Genomic DNA, 24,986 nt, shown 5'->3' with positions numbered 1-24,986 from the left:
CAGCCTCATATAATTTTGCAATTACTTTAAAAATGGTAGATTACAGTAGCCTTCAATTAAAAATTGTTTTTTTTCTTAGAAGTCCAATTTTCTGACACATGATATTCTGACTTAGGTGGCCTTTCCATCACATTGTTATAATACAACCTCCTATGTCCCTCCCTTCACCCATGCATTTGGCCAATGTTTAACAGCTATCTAAGACAGACCACAGGAACTAAGGTAAAAAAAGATCCAAAGACATAAAAAAGAATGAAATAATGCCATTTGCAGCAACACGGATGGATCTAGAGATTATCATATTAAGTGAAGTAAATCAGACAAAGACAAATATGGTATCACTTATATGTGGAATCTAAAAAAATAAAAAAAGATACAAATGAACTTAGGTACAAATTGGAAATAGACTCACAGACAGAGAAAACAAACTATGGTTACCAAAGAGAAAAGGGCAGGGGAGGGATAAAGTAGGAGTTTGGGATTAACAGATACACATGACTGTATATAAAATAGATAGAAAACAAGGACCTACTGTACAGCACAGGGAACTATATTCAATACCTTGTAATAACCTGTAATGGGAAAGAATCTGAAAAAGAATATATATATGTATTACTGAAGCACTTTACTGTACACCTGAACTAACACAACATTGTAAGTGAACTTCACTTCAATAAAAATTTTTTTAAATGGGGAAAAAAGATCTAAAGACACATGGCTCTAAGGCTAAAGTATTCTCTGGTCTAGCCAGGAGACAGCTGAACAGTAAGCTAGCTACTGTAGAACAGTGTAATGAGCTACCCTGCAGTGGGAGCAGGTGGAATTTGCTGGAAAGTCAGGTAGTGCCTCCCAGGGGGAAACCCTTCGCCTGAAGCTTGCCAGAGGAGGGGATGGTTGTCAGATGCCAGGGGAACCTAGGAGAAGGCAGAGAGAACAGCTTTGTAGAGGTTAGTGGAGCACCTGATATGTGGCCAGAACTATGTTTCTTAGTTTTGGCACCGTATAAAATCCGAGGCAGTAAGTGACAGAAGCCGGGGTGGACATACTGATGGAGGCCACCTCATGAGGGGCTGGGAGACCACGTGAGGTGGGAGTTTGTATCTGATCTCATTAGCACATCTTCTTTGCCACATATGTGGCGTTTTTTTCTAAACACCTCACGGAGCTGTATTTTTTTTTTAAAATCCTACCCCCTGACAATACGGCATGATGAAATTTCTTATTCTTACGCAATACCTTGGAAGCAAGCGAGACTAAGTGGTAATTGGCTATATCCCCAGTGGAGTCTTAGCTTCAATTCTCATTTTTCGTGCCCTGTTCATGCTCTTTGATTTCTGAAGCCAGAAGTCAGCCTGTATGTGGGGCTTCCTTCCCCATAAAACCTAGGTTCCTTTTCAAAGCCCTACCTCACCAATGTCATCTCATGCCTCTTCCCTCCTTGGCCTCTAAGCTCCCTCTGCACTGATCTTTCTCAGGCTTACGAAGAAACAAATCTTCTTCCTACCTCAGGGCCTTTGCAGAAGCAAGAGGTGAAATTCCAGGATAATTTGAATTAGGGGCAAACAAGAAAAACTGGGTCCCCAACAGATACACTCAGCTCAAAAACTGAGTGCCCGGAGCACACAGACGTCTTAAGAAAATGGTTCCTGCTAAACTTCTAAAACAGTGACCTGGGGGGTAGGGTATAGCTCAAGTGGTAGAGCGCATGCTTAGCATGCATGAGGTCCTGGGTTCAATCCCCAATACCTCCTCCAAAAATTAAATAAACCTAATTACCCCCTACCCGTGAAGATAAAATAAAAAAATAAATAAAATGATATGATAGTAAATAAATAAAATGTTAAAAAATAAAATAAATAAAGCAATGACTTGGGAGAACCTCGGTGACCACTCTTCTGGCTGTGAGAATGACTCCTGTTTTCCTTCTTTTCTAGAGTGACCGTCTTCTGATCAAGGGAGGCAGAATCGTCAACGATGATCAGTCCTTCTATGCTGATATTTACATGGAAGATGGCTTAATAAAGTACGTATATAGAACCCTTGATTTTATATTTTGGATCTTCCTTAGAGGCTCAGAAAGAAACTTGCTTCTCTTTTGCTGACAAGACCATTGTTTCTATATATCTTATTTCTCCTTCTCCTTAAAAATGAGTCTTTATCTTAGCCCTTCAGTCTAGATGCACAGCATCCCTTAAAGTGGGAGCTAGACTTAGTTCACTTGGGTTGCCTGAATGGAGTGAAAAAAATCTCAAATCAGTCCCCCAAACGAGGCTAAGGACCAGCGGCGTTGATGGACACTCTGTGCATCCTGGAAAAGTGGGAGATGTGACCTTAAGGCTACTGAAAAATGTCCACAGATTACCGTACCCTAAAAATAGAAGGTCTAGCGTGGTAGGTACCAGAGGAGTTCTAAGAGTTCTAATTAGGATAAGTGATTTAGGAGTATGCAGAAAGGAGAAATCCCTTCGGAGGAAGGTTTTCGGGTGGAGAGGGTATTTCAGCCGAACTTTGACTTGGGGAGGACCTAGATGGGCAGAGCACAGCTAGGACATACCTTCCAGGCAAGATTTCCAATTAGGAAATATTATTGGAATTATATTCCAATGTAATTATATTATAATCATATATAAACTATATTTACATATATTTATATATTGTATTAATTACATTTATATAATTATTTAATTATAATTATACAATTATAATTATTGGAGTATAATTATATTGGATGTATATAGGGATATATAATTACTTTACAAAATGGTTTGCTATTGGATGCCTGTAAGCAGCATAGCCAGGTAGGCTTTATGTGCAGCTTCCTTACATCGTGAACTGTAAGAAAAGGTTTGATTTACACATAGCCCTTCATCACATAAAGCAGGGGCCTTCCTCATCCTGATAAGATAGTGTATAAGACTGGTATATCCCAACCCACCCTAATCGCCATCCCCAGCCTCGTTCCATTTTGTTTTGATATTAATCCACTTCATTGGCTAGCTTAAAATTCTGGTGATAGGCGATTGCTTACTTGTCTTTGAAAACTTGGCTTAGATGTAACTTTTCTGCGGGTGCAAATCTAGGCTAGCTTCCCCTTCGGTGAGCTTTCAAAACACCCCGTGCTTTTGTCAATCATAGCAATTCGGACACTATTTGGTGCCCTTGGGAGCAAGGACCGTCTCTTGTTCTTCCCCACATCTGCAGTGTTTAACCCAGTACTGAGCATCGAGAGACTTGTGTCAGAGCTGCGTTTTATTGAGTTTATAGTACGTGCTGGGTACTGGTAAATGTTTTACATGCGCTGTCTCATTTAATCTGCCAGCCGTCCTAGGAAGTAAGCACTCTGATTACCCTCTTTTCAGAGGAGGGTAGAGGGAAAGAGGAACAGAAAGTAAATAACTTGCTAAAGGTCAACATTTTAATCAAATACATTGAATGAATGAGTGAGTGAGTGAATGAACAAACAAATGCAAGAATGAAGATATTCATGTTTAGTTCCCTTGCCGATTTGCATAAATACTTTTTTCATATTAGAAGTAAGAAAAATGAAGGGGAGGGTATAGCTCAGTGATAAGAGTGCATGCACAAAGTCTAGGGTTCAATCCCCAGTGCCTCCATTAAAAAAAAACCAAGAAGTAGGAAAAATGAAAATATCACACAAGCCAACTAATACAAAACAATACTTTCTTCAAAATAGAAGCCACAATTAATTTTATTTTTTTTCTTTTATGAAAAAGTAATTGTATACAGTCTGCTCTCTTTGGAGGCAGGACATTCCTTCATTTAGACATCTTCAGAGTTAGGAAAAAAATTAATACCTAAAGCTTCTTCCTCATTCCAGAGTTCACGTCAGGCATCACCAACTGATCCTAGCACTTTTCACAGCTGAGCCTTAAATACAGGCTCAGAGTCTGTCTTCATGCAGTGATTCGGGCACCTACCACCACAGTTGAATATGTACACTGAATCTTCTTTGCCATCTCTGTTAAAACAGACTGGAAGGCCACTTGCCTAGGATGTTACAGAAGGAATTTAACCATCAGATGTGTGTGTCGGTAGTGGAGAGAAGGGTATATAAATTTACACGAACTTCGTCTAATCCTATAATTTTATATGTCTCCAGCAACATTCTTAACTCACGGAGCATAAACATAGAAATAATTTCCTCCAGTTTTTACAGAGTCGTTTGCCTGTGAGTGTTTATGGGACGCCTGCTGTGTGCACCGCATTTGTCCTCAGGCATTGGACGCACACTGCGTCACATGCTGTGGTGGATATCACTGGGACCCAAATCACTGTGCTCTCTCCCCCCCCAGGACTTTGCAGTCTTTTAGGCGAACTGAGAGATCTGTCCATGCAAAGCACGTGGCATTACCAGATAGTATCAGCATCAAATATTGAATTAGTAGAATAGGTGAGGTCCAGAGGAGGGAGAGGGCTATTTGAGATTAGGATGGTTATTAATTATAATAGCTGGTGTTTATTGACTTTTTATGTGCCTAATAATGTTCTATAGGCTTAACACATAGTAACATTTAATCTACACAATAGAAGTATGCAGGAGGCATTTTTATTACATTTTACAGATGAAGGAATTGAGACATGGTGAGGTTAAGTAACTCGGCTGAAGTCACAGAGCTAGTCATTAGCAGAGCCAAGATTTTGAATCCAGACAGCCCACATCCAGGGCAGAGCCACACTCTCAATTATTAGACCTGGCTGTCAGTAGAAACTTGACCAAGGAGGGGAGCTGGAAGCTAAGCCTTCAAGGATTAATGTGACGTTGATTGGGTCAGTGGGGAAAAGGGGGAAGGCATTTCTATTTCAGACGGGGTATTATACTAGTTGTGACTGGGTGGAAAGGCACATACACAGACATACGCAAGCCAGGCAACTCCTCAAGCCTTGGTTCTCAGTTTCCCTCAGGGGTGAATCAGTGAGGGAGGAAAGTGGAACACACCGGCCAGGAGCTGGGCTAGGTGGAGTTACAGTCAAGGCTGTGTTTCTTCCCACAGTGTGTTTTGAACTGTGGTGGTTTTGGAATGGCCCAGGTGTGGTGTGGTAAGGTAGAGCTCTTAGAGACGTCAGGGAAGCTTACTGTTAGTTGTGGGACTTGGATTTGTCAGGCTGGGGTAGACTTCTTACTGCCCCATGAGAGTGTCTTTCTCAGCTGGGTATGAACAAAAGGGGTTGTTCATGCCCCTGGCAGTGGGGTACAGGTATCCCCAAGGCAGGAGATGTTTCATGAGAACATAGATCCTTATGAATCGTAAGTCTACGTGGAATTCACTGGATGTTTAAATCAAGGTTGTGAAATTGCATATCAAACAAGCAGCACTGGATGGTCTGTGAGGTGACACTGTACTAGGGGTAGGTATATTTATCCTTTGCCCCATGTAGTGTGCCCTTGGCATGGTCATCAGCTTCCTCCCCACCCCAGTCTCCTCCTCTCTTCCTCCCTGTGATGCTCTGAAGCTTCCTGGGTGAAGCTGTGTCTGGTGGACTTTGTCATAATTACCTTCCTTGGCTTTAAGCTTCCACCAAGATACTGACCAGACAAAAGCAGCTGGTGTGGGCATCTGCATCTTTGACATCCTGTTTAAAAATCTGCCTTCGGCTGTGACTGATGGACAAACTATCAGGGAAGGATGGAATTGGGAGTGAAGACTGAGGTGCGAAATCCCCCGGACAGATTCCTTTTGTTGTTAGGAGCAAGATGAACCCACCTAGAGGTGAGCCAGGTTCACACACCTGTTCTTGTAAAATTCATTACCTCCTTCAGTCTCTCCTAGCAGATCATTATTTTACTCTCTTTCAGTTCTATTGCAGATGTTCTTCCTCACTCTAGAATAAAGAACAAAATGCAAAAGATAATAAAAATACTTATTAAAAATATTAATTACATACCCTGTGTTCTAGACACTGTCACACCACTGGGGTTACAGCACTCAGCCAGGACATTTGATACCAGATACCAGATTGTTTTGTGTCTGTAAAAGTTGATTTCTGGGTGGACCTGGCGATTATCAGCCTAAGTGAAGTGAGTCAGTCAGAGAAAGACAAACATATGATATCACTTAAATGTGGAATCTAAAAAAAGAAAAAAAAAAAAGACAAATGAGCTTATTTGCAAAACAGAAAGAGACTCACAGACATAGAAAACAAACTTATGGTTACCAAAGGGGAAAGGCAGAGAGGGATAAAGTAGGAGTTTGGGATTAGCAGATGCACACTACTATATGCAGAACAGATAAACAATAAGGACCCACTGTATATATAGCATAGGGTATTATATTCAATATCTTGCAATTAAAAAATTGTTACTTTGTAGTAACCTGTAGTGAAAAGAAAATGAAAACAAATATGTGTATGTATATGTGTGACTGAAACACTATGCTGTGCACCAGAAATTGACACAGCATTGTAAACTGACTATACGTCAATAAAAAATAAAATGTTAATAATACTCAGTGAAAGGGTTGAAAATACTGACATCAGTATGGAAAGCCGGGTAGCAAGTGGAAGAAAGTGTTAATAGGCTAAATGCTCATCTTTTAATACAGGAAATAAAAAAGTCTAAAGATTAAAAAAACCTGTTTTCTGTGATTGTATGTGTACCTGTCTTTATTTGGTTCTAGATTGCTAGGCTGCGAATCACTGGCAAGGATTGCTTTGATAAACACATTTAAAATCCTTGTATTACTATGTTTGTCTTGGAAGTCTTTCGTTCCTTTAAATTGCCAGTCATTTCATTGTCTCACCAGACAAATTGGAGACAATCTGATTGTCCCTGGAGGAGTGAAGACCATAGAGGCCAATGGGAAGATGGTGATTCCCGGAGGCATGGACGTCCACACCCACTTCCAGATGCCATACAAGGGAATGACCACAGTGGATGACTTCTTCCAGGGGACTAAGGCTGCCTTAGCCGGGGGCACCACCATGATCAGTAAGTCCCCCGACGTTGCACACTCGTGTGAAGTGTGCTTGCGGTCCCACGAAGAGAGTAACCAACGAGTTGACCACAGTGCTCTCTGTTGATAACTGGTACACTTCCCTCAGTTTCCTTTAGAGACTTTCTGGCTGACGGGACCCGGGACAAGCAGGTTAAAGTGAGGGCATTGGTGGCTCCTGTAACTGCACAGAGAGGTTCATGAGGCTTATGATCAAGAAGTCAGCTGCCCTCTCGTCTGCCTTGGAGCAGCGGCTGGGTGTGCTGTGGGCAGGGAATCAGCATTTATCATCTCTGGGCCAGTCCCTGGGGAAAGTGGCCCTAAAAAGTTGTGGATCGTGGGCAAAAAGTTGTTTCAGAACTTCCAGCTCGGGCCTGAGGCAGGAGGGGGCAGCGAGCGCAGGCAGAGCGCTGCGACTGGGGCTAGAAGCATCCGGGAGAACATGAGGATGGACACTTGTGATTCTTGAGAACTCTTAGGAGGCTTCAATGGTGGTTAGTGGTGTCTGATCTAGGCTGGTATTTTGACCAATTCATAGCTTTAAGATTAGGCAAGCTGTGAGGTTCTTTCCCTTATTTTGTTTTGTTTTTTGGTGACTTTTGCAATTCCTAAGAACCCTAGGGAGTTGCATGCCATTGGATTACTGACAGATAGCATTCCAGGGTGGTCCTTCCTGTCCCAGAGGAATCTGGATGAATTGGCTCCCATCCCAGCCCTGGCCCCCAGTGCTCCTGCTGACCACCATATATATCCACGCGAGGACTCAGAACAGCCTGAGCTGTGGACTTATTTGCTGTCTTTTGCTTCCTTTTGACGGGAGCACTGGCAGAGTAGGGCTAAGCTCACTGGATGTAGAAACCAGGACAATTGCATCAGGGCCATAAAAGGTGCAATTCTGGGAGACCAGAGCTTTTCTCTAGCCAGAGGGAGGGAGGGAGCCAGCTGACTTCTCAGCAGCCGCCTGCCCACGACAGCCCTGGTGTGGTTCCAGGCATCAGTAACACAGAGCCATGCCTCTGCTTTCCGATAAGTGCACTGGGGCTGCTGGTGCTCAAAGGCTGAGGAAATGAGTGGTCTTGGCCCGGCTTTCTGCCGTCTGGCCGAGGAGCTGGACCTGTTCCGGATCCCGGGCATGTGCATTAGGCTTGGGCTTCTGCGCTAGGGAGGGAGCAGGAGGGAAGTCGGGATTCCACGTGGCAAGATAAGGAAGGCATTCAGTGAGCCACAGAAGTGACATGTCCTTCAAAGATAATTTAAAAAAAAACCCTAGCTACAGAAAAAGCAAAGAAAATTCAGAAATCCCACCTCAATCTTACAGTTTGGCTATCAATTTTTTTTCTATTTAACATGATGAACATACTACCATTTTCACCAAATAACACGTCATGGATGTCTTTCTGTCGTTTATTTTTATTCTACCAAATTCACAATAGACCCCTAACATCCATTTAATGGAATTACCACAGCGTGTGTATGTAACCAAACTTCCCTGTTGTAAAAGACTGTGTTCCGGTTTTTCACTGATGTCAGTGTATAAATCGTGGCCAACATCTTGAAAATCCATATTTTGTATCCAGTCCTGTTTATGCTTTTAGGAAGAATTTGTAGGCATGAAAATGTCAAGCTATTTGATACACATTTCAAAACCGTCCAGGAAAGTTGACCAATTCACACTTTCTCTCCACAGCGGCCATGGGAACAATGAAAGTGTAACTTTTGCCTTATCCTCCCCAACGCTGTTGGTGTAAATGTTACTATTTTTAAAAATATTCTGCACCATTGCAGGTGCTGCAAGAGTAAGGTGGGGCCGCAAAGGAACTGTATTCTTGATAAAGCATTCACGTGGAAATAAGATCTATGGGCCCAGGGTCAGAGTCAGTTAACTGATACCAGCTCTCTCCTTGGGCAGTAACCACGAGGATGTCACTCTCTTGTGCCCCTGATGTAACTTTAAAGCCCCCCCTTCTGCCCGTAAAAGGGAGTCCGACTTCAGTCACCAGCAGCGACGCCCGTAGTACTGGTATTAACGGCACACGTAGATGCTCATCTATTGATAGCCGACGTTTATTGAGCGCTTACTGTGTGTTAGGCATCAGGTGAAGCACTTTCCATGCATTTTCTCACGTAACCTCTTAACACACTTAGAGGGAAGACACTATTTCTCCCCACCCCCCACCCCACTTGATGCCCATTTTAAGGATGAGAAAACCGAGGCTTTGAGAAGCTAGTAATTTGCCCAAGAACACATAGCCGAGTGGCAGTTGAATCATCAGCAACCTTGAAACTGCCTGGGAACCCTTCCTAAGGTTAATCCTGTGCTCAGGAAAAAGATCCTTTGCCCTCGTAGCCGAGCAAGCAGGAGCAGACCTGCGCAAAGCACACCAAGGGCCGTGTCAGTGAGTCACCCGTGCGGGGCCTCTGTTGTGCAGTTGACCACGTGGTGCCCGAGCCCGAGTCCAGCCTGACGGAGGCCTACGAGAAGTGGCGGGAGTGGGCCGACGGCAAGAGCTGCTGTGACTACTCCTTGCATGTGGACATCACCCACTGGAACGACCGCGTCAAGCAGGAGGTGCAGAGCCTCATCAAGGACAGAGGTGAGCCGGGCTGCCGTCGTCCCTTCCCCCTCGCCCGTCCTTCCTACACCACGCACTCATCCGGTCACTGCTCCTTGCTGGGAGCCCGGGACCTTGCGTGTGAGTGTAGGGTGCCCCTGGGGTCCAGGTGCTTTATCTCTGTTTATGCCATCCTGCACATTCCTACGGGGTCCCCATGAGATGGGGCTATTCTCCTTCCAGATGGAGAACCTGGGGCTCAGAGTAAGTAACCCGGGATCGTGCAGCTAGGAAGCAGCAAGTCTACCCAGAGTCCCTGCCATGCTGCCCAGTGTCCAGGGGCGGCCCTGAGCTCAGTAGAGGCTGACATGTCACACGAGGTCTCACAGCCAGTATATGTGAGATTAGAAATTTCTAACCTCTATCATTTTCATTCCAAAGATCCAACCGTTGCTATTAATGTAACAACAGCATCCTCGGAAAAGCAGAAGACAGTGGGAGCAAAGGTGTGTCGTACTCCAGCTAGGAGCTTAGGGCATGAAAAGAGTGTGTGTGTGTCCTCTTCCTGAGTACACAACTTAGGTTCCAACCACTGTCTTTTTAGATTTTTCTCTGCTCTCCTTTCTATGTTCTGATCGCTGTTTCTCTCTCTCAGACACACACACACACACACACACACACACCCCCACCCATATGTGCACCCAGACATGCGACATGCTCTGCATCCCAGGGCAGCCTGGAGGACTCAGGGAAGTATAAGGAATGGCTCCTGCCAAGTGTCCATGGAAGAAGGAATCAGGCCAGTGAAGAGCAACAGGATCAATGCCACAAGACGCAGAGTATTATTACAATAGGAATATTTTAAGACTAATTATGCTGTAATGCAAGTTCTAGTACTATGATACAAGTACTAATACTATAATAATAATTATAATACTCCTTATTATAACACTAATTTTATAATACGATTATCAGAGAGCAGTCTCGTTCAAACACCAGGAGTGCAGTGGAGGCAGGGTGCTCAGGGTTCGGGGGGGAAGGATGACCTCCCAGACAATGAATTCTCCTTCCCACCCCTCTCTACACCCCACAGGCTCTGCCCCGTCCTCCCTGATTCAGTGTGAGATTAACCTCTCCCTTCTTTCTTGTGTCCCCTCTCACACTGGGCACCTCAACTGGGGTAGAAAATTGAATGGCTCTAACACCCCTGCCCTTCTGAACGGCCTGGGTCATTCCCCGGATGACACAGAGGCTCGGGGGAAGGGCGGTGTTGGGAACAGCTGCCCCAAGTTGAGCCTTTCTGGGTAAGGAAGTTCTCAAATTACCATCCACTTTTGGCGTGGAAGCCTGTGGGCTGAGATGGCCCTAATGGTTGGAGACCAAAATTACCCTCCTTTCCTCAAAATGATCGTCTGTTCCCCTGTCTCACCGATTTCTGTAAATTACTCTGTTAATAGTATATGTGGGGGGAGAAAGTAAATGGCTTGTTCCTTATAACCCTGCTGACTTAGATATTTGAGCACAAGGTGAACCTTGACTTCTGCCCAGCAGCTCTGTCGCTTCCCCGAGGACAGAAGCTCGGTCTCAGTTCTCCCTCAGCCCCAACCCCCCACCCAGGCCCAGTGTAGAGCAGATGCTCACAAACTGTGACCCCCGGAGGTCAGCCGTGTGCCAGGCCCAGTGCTGAGAGCTCTGCATGTGTTATCTCACTGAAGGTGTCCAACCACCTGACGAAGCAGGCTAGTGTTATTTTTCCATTTTACAGGTGGGGGAACTGAGGCTCATGAAGTTATGTGGTCTAAGCTTACTACCCCGGCATGGGGTGCCCCCCACTAGCCTGCACCCTGTGGGTACGCGACACATGTGCTGGGGTGATTCTCGGTGCTGGGTCTTACCCTTAAGCAGTATTGAAGCTGGTTGGCCCTCTGGAATGGGGGATGGTGGAGATGGGAGGCAGGAAAGAGAGGCAGAAGAAGAGACCATTCTGCTCTGACGTTGTGGGATTTGTCGATTTTACGGGGTGAAGGACGAAACAGAAAATCTCTCTTGGAGAGTGGGAAGCATCCGCATTGCACTGGGCGGCAGCCTGCGATACACTCGGGGCCCCGGGGGGCGATGCAATAGGATCGGACGCAGCAGGGTGGTGATAATGTTGTCTTCCTTCCCGTCTCTCTCGCAGGGGTGAACTCCTTCATGGTTTACATGGCCTACAAGGATTTGTATCAAGTGTCCAACACAGAGGTAACGGCCCTTCGCTGTGTGGTGTGGGGTATCAGGTTGGCTTTCCTCTTGTTTCTGGTGACCTTGGCTCTTTGAACCTGAGTCACGGTGGTGAGTGTGGGAGGATGATGGGCAAGAGTGTTTCTTGAAGTCCTCGTGGTCCACACTACATTTTAAATAAGGGAACGGGCAGGGTGCCCGTGGCAAGGCAGACAGGGAGCTAGAATTTCCACTGGAGCAGCTTTCTCAAAAGGACAAGAGGAAGGGCTTATCTAAATCTCCATCTACCGTGCACGCTCCACACCCCTCGTGCACTCAGTCGGAGTGTGAGTGCTCAGCCTTATGGGATTGAGGTGGGTCTTCTGCCTTTTGGGGGAATCGTACCAGCTTGGCTCCGACTTACCCTACAGAATTCATGGGGTGTGTTTATTTTAGACAAATCTCATCTTTTCAGAAGAAATAGAAAAAATTAATTCCCATAACTCCTGGCTAGGAGATAAAGGGACATCTGCCTTGAGAGGCTAAGAGATGGAGGTTTCAGCTTTTGAGTGAGCTCATGGCCAGGCTGCAGTGGCTTTCAGAAGTGTGTGTTAAGAAGGATTCTGAAGTTCTATCTGAGCTCACAGGGCAATAATTCCATTTCAAATGTGTGCAGGAGGCAGAGTAGAGGGCTCAGTAGTACTTTGTTAGCTGTGTGCCCTGTCTGCCTAGGAGACACGAGAGGGTCCTGATATAGACACTTTCCTAGGGTTCCTTCAGACTAGCACTCCACTCTGGTCCTACATGTTTTAGTCTATATTTCTGCCCTGGTCACTTATTTCCTCTGGTCCATCCCATTTGTTTTAGTTCTGGCTCTAGTCATTGGCCCTTGCATGAGATTGCTAAAAGCACCGCGTTTTGTGAAGGTGACAGACTCATTTCTGTTTCAGCTCTATGAGATCTTCACCTGTCTGGGAGAGCTGGGAGCCATCGCTCAGGTGCACGCTGAGAATGGGGATATCATTGCCCAGGTAATAACGGCGCAGCTCCCTGGAGTGCACTCTGTGCTCGCGCGAGGGTCTGCATCCCATTTATTTTCTCATTTCTTCAGTGTTGCCCGGGTTCTCTGGATGTGCGAGGCCCCGTTATAAGTACTCTGTTAAAAACAGAACCTGCCCTCAAGGACCTCATGGTCTAGGAGGATGCAAAATGATGGCAAACAGAGACAAGCGAGGGAGAGAGGGAAGATGCTTTAAATGGAGCAGTCTGGCATTCTGGGGAGTTAGAAGAGGCATCTTGCAAAAGGAGGTTTTCAAACTGGGACATTTAGTGGGAGAGCATCGCTGATTCAGTTTTGAAAATGAATCTAAGCTACATGACATTCTCCGTCTTAAAGAAAAACCCTAAAGCGGCATTTCTTAGAAGCCGGAAATGTGACCCAGGACTGCGAAACTCCTGGCCTTAGGTAATAAAGAATTCAGGTCTTGTGGGGATCAGACGTCCTGCTGGCTTCCTTGAAATCATATTGAGAAACCTGAGGAAAGAGTGGTGACAGCGAGGGCCCCGAGGCCCAAATTGACTATTTGTAAGGAAGCAGAAAGCTCTTCTCTCTCCATCTCCTGGGTTGCTTAATGGACTAGGTGCGCAGATGTGTCTTCTCCAGGATTTGGTTTATCGCAGAAGCACGCAGGATTGGCCTCTGCTAGGAGGAGGCAGCCAGCAGAATGTCGGCTCTCTTAGTCCATTTGATGACATTCATAGCAAGAACCCATTATTCATTCTTTCAATGAGTATTTCCTGAGCGCCTTGTGCCAGACATGAGTCTACAGAGGTACCCCAAAACAAGTGCTTTCCATGGCTCTCCAATACTCAGGATGTACCTTCATTGTAGAAGTTGTCCGGGGCTTGGCCAATGTGGTTGGCAGGGTTGTGGGTACATGATGAGGCTGACCCTCATCTCAAACCCGTCGGCTTCGAACCCCAGGTCTCACGTGGTGAGCCCTGACTGCGGTGAGCCAGGCCCTGGTCCAGGCTCTCGTGTGTTCCCATCTCTTCTTCACCCCGCCCTTTCGAGATGCCTCCCATCCTCCTCGGTTGATCCATGAGAACATCGAGGCTCTGAAGGATAAGGTCACTGGCCCAGGGATCACAGCCAGGACCTGGGAGAACAGAACCTTAGCGTCTAAGGTGATATGTTTCCGTGGGCATCTTTACCCAGAGATGGTGCGTCAAAGACCCTGGGCCCCGCCGGTTCAGCTGCAGGCTCCCGGAGAGGCGGCGCTCCAGCTGTGCAGCTCCAGCTGTTACAGGTTTTCAGACTCTAAATGTTGTCTCCCTAGTGGAGGAGGTGAGCTGAGTGGCTGAATGTGCAGTTTTCGTGCGCTTATGACCAAGGAGGTTAATTAGTTAGGCCCCTGACAGCCTTCTCCCACGTCCGGATAATGAAATCATTTCCCAAAGAGGGTCCAAATGCCTTCCTCCCACGGGAGGCGTCCCGGTGCGGTGGAGCTGTCACTCCTCCGCTTTCTGCAAGGTTTCAGTGTAGCAGTCAGACGCCCTTGCCCTCCCTCCAGATGCCCTAACAGCCACACTGCCTGCATCCTCACCCTAGACTCTATGGAGGCCAGCGGGCTCAAGCTCACAGCCCTTTTCCAGCTTCCTCTCCTGGCCCCTTAGGACGGAAGTGTATCTGGTTTTCCCCACCCCCAACCTCTCCCTACCTTGGAAAGCTCTGTTCTCAGGAAAAGAGTAAGAGCGTTTTTCCATTTGGATGAGTTTCTTGTGTGTGTGTATTAAATTCAGCTCAAGCTGAAAGATTTTGTCACCTTGTTTAAATGAAGGCAGGTGCTGTAACTCGGAGTTTCTTGATGTGCTTTATGCAGAGTGACTAAAGAGTGACAAGGGACATTTTCAAAAATTTCAAGCTGGCAGGGCAGTCTGATAGCACAGCATCTTTAGCCATTCATCTAACAGATAGCTACTGAGTGCCTACGCTGTGCTAAGCCTTGGAGAGGGGAGGTGAAAAAGATGGAGTTCTTTTCCTCATGGAGCAAACGGAATTGTGCCGTGACCCAAATTGATGGAATTACTGTGGTGATCAGTGCTCACACCTCCCTTACCCATGTCACGGGGCATCTGTGGGTCTTTACTGCCCCATTCTTAATCTTCCAGCTGTAGGGACATCATAGCCTTAAGAACAGACCTTCCCAACATGAGCCTTGCGCTAGAATCACCCATGGAGCTTAATGAACAATCCCTAAGCTTCTACAAGTTCCGGAAATCCTGATTCGGGAGGTCAGAGTCGAGCTTGGTCAAGTGTACTTTGGAAAAGTTGCCCTGGTGATTTGAATGTGCTCGGAGACCCACTGCTCGAGTGAGTGTCATCCTGTGTGTGGTCCCCGCGCTTTTCAACAAGAGAGTGTCATGTCAGACAGAAGGCACTTTAACTGAACACCAACCCTTGTGTGACTTCAGCTGGCAGTTCAGAGTGGAAGCTTACCCGAGTTTGGAAGAAATTATATTTAATCCAAGCTTCGATACGTGGAGCAGGAGGAATGAAAAGTGGAGGCGCTTTGCTGGAAGTATCAGCCTTTTGTCAAGCTCTGTGGAGCTGAGGCAGTGACCATTCAGCTTCTTGTGGTTGCAGTACAGACGTCTTCCTCCCCCTCCTTTAAAAATTTACATAATTAAAAACAAACCAACAACAACAAAAGAGTTCCTCTTTTCCAGAGAATCCCTTCCTTTTGAAACATCTCATAGTTTCCAAGTGAGACAAGGCCTGGTTCAGCTCACCCGCCTTCATCTCCAGAAACCCCGGCACGAGGTTCCTAGGAACTGGCCTCGCTGCTTGAGCGTGAAGCCTGCAGAACTGTAGATCTGGGACTGAGGATGTGTGCCAAGTCCCATTAGCCCCCGTGGGCGTTCCCAGCCCAACCACCTGCTTCTTCCAGAAAGCTGGCCCGATCTGAGGAATTGAGCCATCAGCCACGAGGAATTAGACAGATCACCACATCTGCAACCTAGTTACACAGAATTTGACCAAAGGGCTAATTCAGGTGATGCTGCTTAGAGGCCTTATTTAGTCTGGTTAAATTCTGAATCTACTTACTAAAGCCAGGCATTTACGGCATGAAAAAGCCTTGAGGGCCTTATTAAAATGCAGAATCCTAGAGTTTTGCCTTAAATATTCTAATTTGATAGGCCTGGATAGGGCCAGACATCGCCACTGTTAGAAAAGCAGCCCTGGGAATTCAGATGCAGCCAGTGGATCAGACTTTGGGAAACAGAGTGGGAAACTGTAAGCTCTGTGAAGTCAGGGGCCTCATTGCCCTAGTTCAAGTACTTAACTTAGGGCCCAGCACGAAGCAGGTACTCGGTACGTTTTGTGGGATGAATGGGTTTTAAAATGTGTGAATGAATAAACAGATGAGTTAAGCAAGTGTACTTTCAGAAGTATCTGCCTCTGAAGGAAATGAAAAATGAGTGAACTGGTGTGACTTCTGATGTGGAATGTAGGAAAAAAATTGATATTCTGACAGAATGTCATCCTTTTAATAAAAAGCCACCCTTAAATGCTCCTTTCCTCTTTCAGTTAAGATTCTCCCCTGTTTTGCAATTCCAGTTACAGGATTAACAAATGTTTGACATTCACATTTCATTCATTTTTTTCCCCTTGAATGCATCTTTAGATGAGAATATACCAGTGTGACTTTTCCAAACCTCAGTTGAGTTCATCTAAAAGCTCTCTGTCTTCTTTTCTTATTCTAGGAGCAAACCCGGATGTTGGAAATGGGGATAACTGGCCCAGAAGGCCACGTGCTGAGCAGACCAGAGGAGGTAATTTGCAGGGGGCTGGGGTGGGGGAGGGGTGCAGGGCAAGAAGCTGTCACGATGGGGGCGTTCTTGGTTCGCAGCATCTTCCGGGAGACCTCCGTTATCTCAGTCCTCAGCAGCCTGGCTTCCAGCCCACTGCTCATTTTACATCGCAGTGTTTGGGTTCAGCATCCCATTTCTTGGCACACACATGCACAGCTTAACACACCTTGCTGCAAGGTGGTGGGACCCTTTGAATACCAGGCAGGCATTGGAATGTTTCTTCCAGAAGTCACATCTGATGGACCCAACTCAAGGCCTCTGAAAAAATTAGAAAGAAATGGAAGGGAAACGCTTACTTCTGACCCCCAGTCTCTTTAAAGAGAATCCAAGTTGGAGGGCACTGCATGCTTAGTAGGAGCGGTAAATATCTAAGTCCTTCTTTAGTCACCAGGAATCTCAGAGACATTCCTGTCTGTTCCCTTAATCCATATGATATTTGAAGCCCTGCAAAATATCAGCTGTATCTCTGGGAGGCTGAATAGGTTTGTCATAGGCACGCCATCCACTGATTGGTGTGAGGTGACAGTGACACCCAGGTATGGAAGTTTTGCCCACGTGTGAGATGAACGCTGGTGAGTATCTGTGCTGAGCAACTTAGGTACGAATGAACGGTCACTAGTGGCTGATGCCATGTGTCTGGGATGTCAGCAGCCTCGGCGGCTGGCACAGGCACAGAGCTGGGGGCCGGCTGCCCGCATGGCTGGGAGCACAGTGGCTTTGGGAGACCAGCCTGGGTCTGGCACCTGGAGCAAATTCCAGACCCTCCGTGCCAGCAAAGCAAACCCTTTCCTGTTCTCATCCCAAGCACCACACTCTGCAGCAGGTAGAAGCAGCAGCCAGAACCAGAAATGACAGTCTTCCCGTTGCCCCCTCCATGTTAGGATCTTTTTAAAAATGAAAATGTAATGTGCATAGAGAAAAGTCGTCCTACCATAAAGGCACAGTGACTTTCCCAAAGTAAGCACACTGTGTAACTAGCTCCCAGATGGAGAAACAGGACATCGTCAGCACCCCAGCACCCCAGACTCCATTGTGTTAAATGATATTTTTGTTGCTGGTTGAAATGATGTATCATTTTGTCCCCAAGGGTACAGTCACAGCAGTCCTGCAAAGTCTGTCTCCTTAATGCCTTCCGTGGAATACTTGCTTCTACCTAGTACTGCGCTCGTTGCATTTAGCAGAGAGAAACATTCTCCTTGCCCCAGTCTGAGTAGTGGGTGTTATTATGTGGAGCAGCTGGAGCTCAGAGGGATGAAGACACTGGCCCTCAGTTCGAAGGACTGGAAAGCTGTTTACCCGGTGTGAGTCGGCCAGGGTGATCAGCACTGTTTGTGAAACTTCTCTGAAATGCCGGTCACTGTAGAGATGTGCTGGCAAGATAGATTTCTTCGTCGGCAGCCAGGGGATTTCTGAGCAAAGTCTATTTTTGTCCCTTGGTTTGTTTTTCCAACCCCCCCACCCCACTCCTCCCTGTTCCCGTCTCCTTTTTAGTAAAAAGCCTCTCAGCTACAGATCTCGACAACCCTGGAAGCCCTTTTGGGTGAAGTTGGAGGGTGATGTAACCTTCCAAAGATAGTCATGTTGTCAAGGTGCTTAAAACCCTGCGGGGGGTGGGCAGAATGAGATCAGATGGGACAGGACTGTGGTCACGGGGCAGCTGGAGTGATCAGCATAGGTAGAAAGAGGGAGGAGTGGGCACAGGATGGGTAGCCCCTCTTTGGTTAAAGCACACCCAGATAGCATCCTGAGTGATGCTGTGCAGAGAGCTGAAGCAGAGGCATGGAGACGGCCACTGAGCATCTGGGTGCCTCAGGAAGGTGGCCTGCATTCACCTGTGCTCGGTCCAGGGTCTCGCCACGTGGAACGTAGCACAACCTGAGGGACGTCTGCTGGACCAGCCCAGTTCTTCAGAGCCACACCCATCAAGGGCAGCGACTGGTTTGCGTTATACAAACATTGGGCATCTCTCTGCAAGCTGTTTTTGGTATTTTTAAAAGGGTTGGGCTGCATAGCTAACCCAGAGTGTCACACCCATCCAAAAAGGAACTGTTGCTGATTGAAAGGAAAAATGCCAGCGTGTCTGCTTTGCGCTGACTAATTGAGGCTTTAGGTAGAAATGCAGGCTGTTTCCCTCTGGTCAGAAGCTGTCATCAGCAATAAGACTAGTAGCTAGCCTTCAAGGAACACTCGCCTTGTCCCGGGATGGGCTAATTGCCTTGCAAGGATTAAGTCACTTAATCCTCTCAGTGGCCCTATGTGTCCGGTCTTGTTATTACCCTCACTTTACAGACAAGGAAACTAAGCCTTTGGGAGGTTGTGGAACATCTCTGAGATCACCCAGCTTTTAAGTGGCAGAGCCAGAACTCAGACCCAGGTCATGAGCAAAGCTGAGCTTTAAGATCTTGCTTTGTTAATGAAGTAAATGAAAACTCATTATTTCTTTAAAAAGATTTTTTTATTGCAATGTAGTTTATTTACAATGTTGTGTTGGTTTCTGGTATACAGCATAGTGATTCAGTTATACACATATATTATTTTTCATATTCCTTTTCATTAAAGGCCATTACAAGGTATTGAATATAGTTCCCTGTGCTATACAGTAGGACCTTGTAGTTTATTTTGTATATAGTAGTTTGTATCTGCTGGTCCCGAACTCCTAATTTATCCGTCCCCTCTGCCCTTTCACCTTTGGTAACCATAAGTTTGTTCTCTATGTCTGTGAGTATGTTTCTGTTTTTTAAAAAGTTCACTTGTGTCATTTTTTTTTAAGATTCCACATTCATTATTTCTTACTTATTAAATTCAGTGGGGTTGGTTAACATATTAAAAAACAGGCATTCCACACTAGGGGGGCTGAGGGATATGGATAACGGAAGAAGTCTTTGTGCTGAGAAGTCTGGGAATTATTAGTGTCAGAAATGCCTGCTGGGACTAACCAACCGCTGACCACCCATTGCTGCGGGAAAGGACTGAATGCCTAATTGCTTTTACCAGTTATTTTATACATATTGGCATTGGGATTGTGTTTTGCCAGAGATTCTGCCCTGGACAGACTTGGGGGGCAAAGGCTTCCATCACCTGTAGCTTTTGTGATGATCACAGGGAGAGGAGCGAATAGACCAAGGGAAAACTAGCTACGTTGATGCAGTGCCCACTCTGGCCAGGCGCTGCTCCCCCACAGCAGCCCCCTGCTGCCCTCTCCTGATCTCCACTTCCCAGGTGAGGGGCAGAGGCACTGGGAAGCCAAGCAAAGCATCACAGCTGGAAAGCTGCAGATCTGAGCTCTGGATCCCTGGCGTCTAACTCCAGATCCTCTGTGCGGCACTGTGTTCTCAGTTTGTGGAGGCAGCAGGGTGGCATTCTGGGAGGCTCATGCTCCCCTTGACTCCCAGGGGCTTGTTTTTGCAGCTGGAAGCTGAGGCTGTGTTCCGTGCCATCACCATCGCCAGCCAAACCAACTGTCCTCTCTACGTCACGAAGGTCATGAGCAAGAGCGCGGCCGACCTCATCTCGCAAGCCAGGAAAAAAGGTGATTCGTGCACCCAAGACTTTGGAGCCCTCATTTTTTTTGGTTCCTCTCCTTGGCTGTCCTCTGTAAATGGTGCCTATTTTGCTCAATGGCTTGCTCTCTGGGAAGCCCTTCATCTGTGTTAGCCCATTGGATCCTTTCTGCATCTTGTGGGGCCCTGGGATTTCCTCTAGTGGTCTTCCTGAGATGACATGGCTTGAAGCAGTTCTTTGGCGACTTGGCACGTCTTTTTTTCCCTTTGTTTCATCTTACATTGTCAGTTCACATTATCTGAGCTTTCTAAATGGGCATGTTAGTCAGGATTTTATTGGCTGCAGCAATCAAAGATCCAACTCAAACTGACTTTAACGAACATGTAAATTATTGGTTGAAGGTGTTTCAGGCATGGCTGGATCAAGGGGTCTAAACAATAATATTAGGGCTCCATCACTCTTACTCCTTTCTGGACTCTGCTTTCCTCTCTGTTGGCTTTATTGTCAGTTTGGTGACAAGAATAAATGCCTAGAGCTCCTGTTGTCCCCCACACTTGGTAGGGGCATCTTTTCCAACAGCTCAAGCAGAAGTCCCCAGGAGGACTCTGATTGCCTTGGCTTGGGTCATGGGCGCCTCCCTGAACTAGTATCTGCTCTGGGAATGGTGGAATTGATTGGCTGGGGTTGAGGGCAGAGTGCAGGGATGGGGTCCCACCCCTGAGCCACACAGGTTAGCACAGGTTATTTTAGAAAAGGTGTTGAATGAGTCTCCCGAGGACAACCATTGGCATGGCCTTCATGACCGAGGCTCTGTCCTCACAGTCTTCTGACTTCTGCGTCTTTCCTCCATTGCTGTTAACTCCGGCGTCCTTTGCTCACCTCCTGCTCGGCGAAAGTTCACCCTCATTTCAAAGCTTTCTTTTCTGCTTTCCATTCTTGTCCTCCATGGCACACTCATGGGCTCCATCGTGAACAGAGTGTGGTGGAGACCCAGAGGTGCAGGGCTCTGTGTTTGGTTGGAAGAGAGGAGTGAGTGGGCTCAGCTGTCCGATTGTTACCACTGTGTGCAGGGGCAGAGGCCCAGGAGGAGTGATTCATTTACCACATTCAGAACTGGTCTGTAGAAGTCCACGTGTGACTGACTGGGGTGCCTAAAAATAGTTCCAGCTGACTGACCCTGAGTGTTCGGCTGCCTGGCCTCCTGGCAAAGGGGACCCTTTTCTTATGGGAGGGGAGTCTTCCTAATTATCCCAACAGGCTTGCTAGCTGGCTGATTCTGGGGCACCTCCTGCCTCACCCTGCTCCCAGTAAGCCTGCTGTCTTCTCTCAGCTTTTAAATGTCTCCAAAAGACATGGTGTGGTTGCTCCACTGGGTGTGAGTCATCCCGAAAGAAGCAGGAAAGCAGCCCAGTGCTCCTTATCCATTCTTGGAGAAGGGAAAAAAGAAAGAAAAACGGAAAAGGAAAAGGTGTCCCCATGACCACCGACCAGATTCACCCTCTGGTGCCTTCTGCTGATGGCTGCATCCTGCCTGGGACCCTTTCTCCAATGACTGGGGCTCAAAGATAGAGTGCTTCCATTATATGCTGGGGTTTAAACTTCGTGTAGAAAGATTCCTCACCCCGAGCCTCCTGGCTCATGACTCTGGCACAGAGAACTGGTGCAGCTGTGTCCCCAGGGTGGAAGGGAGGCATTGTTTTAGTGATTTACAAAAATAAGCCAAAACAAGGGCTGCTGAGATCGAAGCCAGTAAACATCTTGAGAACTGTCATTCTCAGGCAAAGAGTCAGTAGCATTCAGAGCGGGAAGACAGAGTCTGGCGGGGTTTACTCTTCCCTCCTGACGAGGGTACCATTTCAGCCCCAGGTGTTTAATCCCCAGGTGTTCATTGGCACCTCTGCATGGCTGCTCAGAACCAATCTCAGGAATTACAATTTACTGAGGACCAACTGGATGTCCTGCACTGAGAGATAATTTGTTCTTGTGTAGAATTCACCAAGAACCCTGAGAGGTTGGCATTTATTGTCACCATTTTTCAGATGAGGAAACCGAAGTCCGTCCTGTCCAGGAATCTCCTGGCCGGGAGAGCTTGTATTCAAACCCAACTGTGTAATTACAATCCTTGCCTATTCTAGTCCTCGATCTAAAGATAGTCCGAAGGGAGAGTTCTTCCACTTTTAAGGTTGTATTTCTCTTACTAGTACCTGAGTGCTTGTTTTAACTTTCATTCTTCTTTTTAAATTGAAGTCTAGTCAGTTTACAATGTTGTGTCAGTTTCAGGTGTACAGCGTAATGTTTCAGTCACACATATACATGTATTCCTTTCTATATTCTTTTTCATTATAGGTTACTACAAGATATTGAATATAGTTCCCTGTGCTGTACAGTTGAAACTTGTTTATCTGTTTTATATATAGTAGTTAATAGGGCCTAATTAAACTTGTAAGCTTTTGCACAGCAAAGGAAACTATGAACAGAACAAAAAGATAACCTGTGGAACGAGAGAAAATATTTGCAAATGATGGGACTGACAAGGGCTTAGTTTCCAGAATGTACAAACAACTCATACAAGTAAATAACAAAAAAGCAAACAACCCAATCCAAAAATGGGCAGAAGACGTAAATAAGCATTTCTCCAGTGAAGACATACAAATGTCTTAACTTTTATGTCTTCATTTCTTTGTGCTCTCGTATGCTTTGGTTTGGTCAGTATTTTTGGACAGCCCTTGAAATTCTCATTAGCCATGTGTATAACCTTTTCACTGTTGCTCCAAAGAGCAGGACTGTCCTATGTGAATCATTGCCGTTGCTTTCTTCTTTTGCCCAAGGCAGGCATTATAAATCAATTGTGAGTCTAATAGGGTGATCAGAAGCACGTGTAGAATTCTCCCTGACACAGAAATCCAGGCAACCAAAACCAACTGATTGAAGTTGAAACAAGCCAAATCCTGAAATCCTGGCCAGAAAGCCTTAAACTTTGTCTTCATGGGAGACTTGAATGGGGAAGACAGCGGGCCAACCTGAAGAAGCCCAGGACTGCCCCGGAATCTTTAGCCCAATTCTGGCCCAGAGAAGCTTGGTACCAACCCACCTTCTATACGATAGCATTTTCCTTCTGTATCTCTATTCTTTAAGAAGCTCAGCTTAGATCAGTGTATTTCCTAGTATCCTTCCTCCCCTCTCCTTGGGCATTTAAGCCCCTCATTCCAGACAGAGTCCAGGAAGCTAGCCTCATCTTTGCTGTGTCCCAGGTTGTTGGGTGTCCACGAGCAAATTATTCGTGGCCTTAAGTTAAGGAGTAACAAACATGATGGAAGAGGTCATGAGGCCTGTCATCGGCAGGAACAGGTTTTACTTTGTGGAACCAAAGCATCTCCTTGCAGAAGCAGGATTTAACAGTTCCCAGTGACGTGGGCTCCTATAATGGGAAGGAGTGGGAAATGAAAGGAAATCACATTTATTTAGCATCTCTTTTGGGCCAGACACTTTGTATATGCCATATCCTTTCATTTTCACAAAGCTGAGAAGTAGAAGTCATCTTATTTCATCAGTTCCAGGACCAATTTATTCCACATTTTAACATTTTTGAAATGAGGATCAATCTTAAATCAAAGTATATATATTTTTCTTTTGCCTCAAATTTTAATTTGCCTCCAAATTTGACAGTGATTCTGCATCTTACAACCAGTGGCTTCTGCAGAATATAAAATTGTTCCCATTTCGCAGATAGAAAAGCAGAGGCTTAGAAAAGGTGGGAACATGGACTTGAACCCAGGCCTCCCTGACGCCAGAGCCACAGCCTTGAGTAGGCTCGGGCCATGAATATCTAAGCCAAGCCCAGGGCAGCACATACATGATACAGACTCACTGGCTGTCTCCCACCCCTTCCAGGAAATGTGGTCTTTGGTGAGCCCATCACCGCCAGCCTTGGCACGGATGGAACCCATTACTGGAGCAAGAACTGGGCCAAGGCGGCTGCATTTGTGACGTCCCCACCTCTGAGTCCTGACCCGACTACTCCTGACTACATCAATTCCTTGCTGGCCAGGTTGGTGCAGAATGACAAACAGCAGGCATTGCATGGAGATACCTTAGGGCCGATGAGACGAGGACTGGAGCCAGTCATCCATCAGCTAGCTCAGTGTCTGCAGTGAGGGAGACGCATCGCCAGTTCCCCTGCAGTGCTGAGCACGGATAACAGGCTCTTCCCCGTCACATTATAAAAGATACTACAGTAATCATATTATTAATGGCAATAGCAGTTAAGGCATACTGTGTGCCAAGCACTAGAGTGACATTCCACATGTGACCTCATTGTTCCTTGTAACAACTGTGAGTGCGGGACTATCACCATTTTACAGATTGAGCAGCTGAGTGTCAGGGAGATGAAATCATTTGCCGAATTTTGACCAGCTGGTCATGATGACGCCCAACCAGAATTCGAGGGAGACGCGTTCGCTGCTGCCCTCTGTGGATAAGTCCCGTCACTCATTTGGGTCCTTTTTATTTTGTTACACGAGATGATCTACTCCCACCCCCTCCTTTTCCAGATGGGGTCACTGAGGCCCGGAGAGGGGAGGAGGTGCACCCAAGTTCACACAGTGGGCGAGAGGGAGAGGAAAGGTTCCCAGCTCAAGTCGCGGCACTTCACATGCTCACACTAGACCCTCGGTCCTGCACCCCCGGGGCGACCTCTAGCCTCCCTGATCACATAGAGCTTTTCTCCTTTGTCAGTGGGGACCTGCAGCTCTCTGGGAGCGCCCACTGCACCTTCAGCACTGCCCAGAAAGCCATCGGGAAGGACAACTTCACAGCCATCCCCGAGGGCACCAACGGTGTGGAGGAGCGAATGTCTGTCATCTGGGACAAGGCGGTGGTAAGGATGGAGGTCATGGGAGGGCAGCCAAGG

The 24,986-nt window shown here is 46.6% G+C and overlaps 1 protein-coding gene across 2 annotated transcripts in view; it reads left to right on the top strand.

Moving 5' to 3' along the window:
• Positions 1–24,986, top strand: part of DPYSL3 (dihydropyrimidinase like 3) — a 106,940-nt gene that overhangs the window by 70,945 nt on the left and 11,009 nt on the right. For both annotated transcript variants that reach the window (XM_006191587.3, XM_006191586.3), the window contains exons 2-10: positions 1,935–2,023; positions 6,762–6,946; positions 9,380–9,544; positions 11,682–11,743; positions 12,652–12,732; positions 16,469–16,537; positions 19,985–20,105; positions 23,969–24,125; positions 24,812–24,953. In XM_006191587.3, the coding sequence (XP_006191649.2) occupies positions 1,935–2,023; positions 6,762–6,946; positions 9,380–9,544; positions 11,682–11,743; positions 12,652–12,732; positions 16,469–16,537; positions 19,985–20,105; positions 23,969–24,125; positions 24,812–24,953 (1,071 nt within the window). The remainder of the gene's footprint in view (positions 1–1,934; positions 2,024–6,761; positions 6,947–9,379; positions 9,545–11,681; positions 11,744–12,651; positions 12,733–16,468; positions 16,538–19,984; positions 20,106–23,968; positions 24,126–24,811; positions 24,954–24,986) is intronic.

Source organism: Camelus ferus, chromosome 3 (genome assembly GCF_009834535.1).
Source record: "Camelus ferus isolate YT-003-E chromosome 3, BCGSAC_Cfer_1.0, whole genome shotgun sequence".
Lineage (NCBI taxonomy): Eukaryota > Metazoa > Chordata > Mammalia > Artiodactyla > Camelidae > Camelus > Camelus ferus.
The sequence above is the reverse complement of the archived record's forward strand: the minus strand, read 5'-3'. Positions and strand labels throughout refer to the sequence as shown.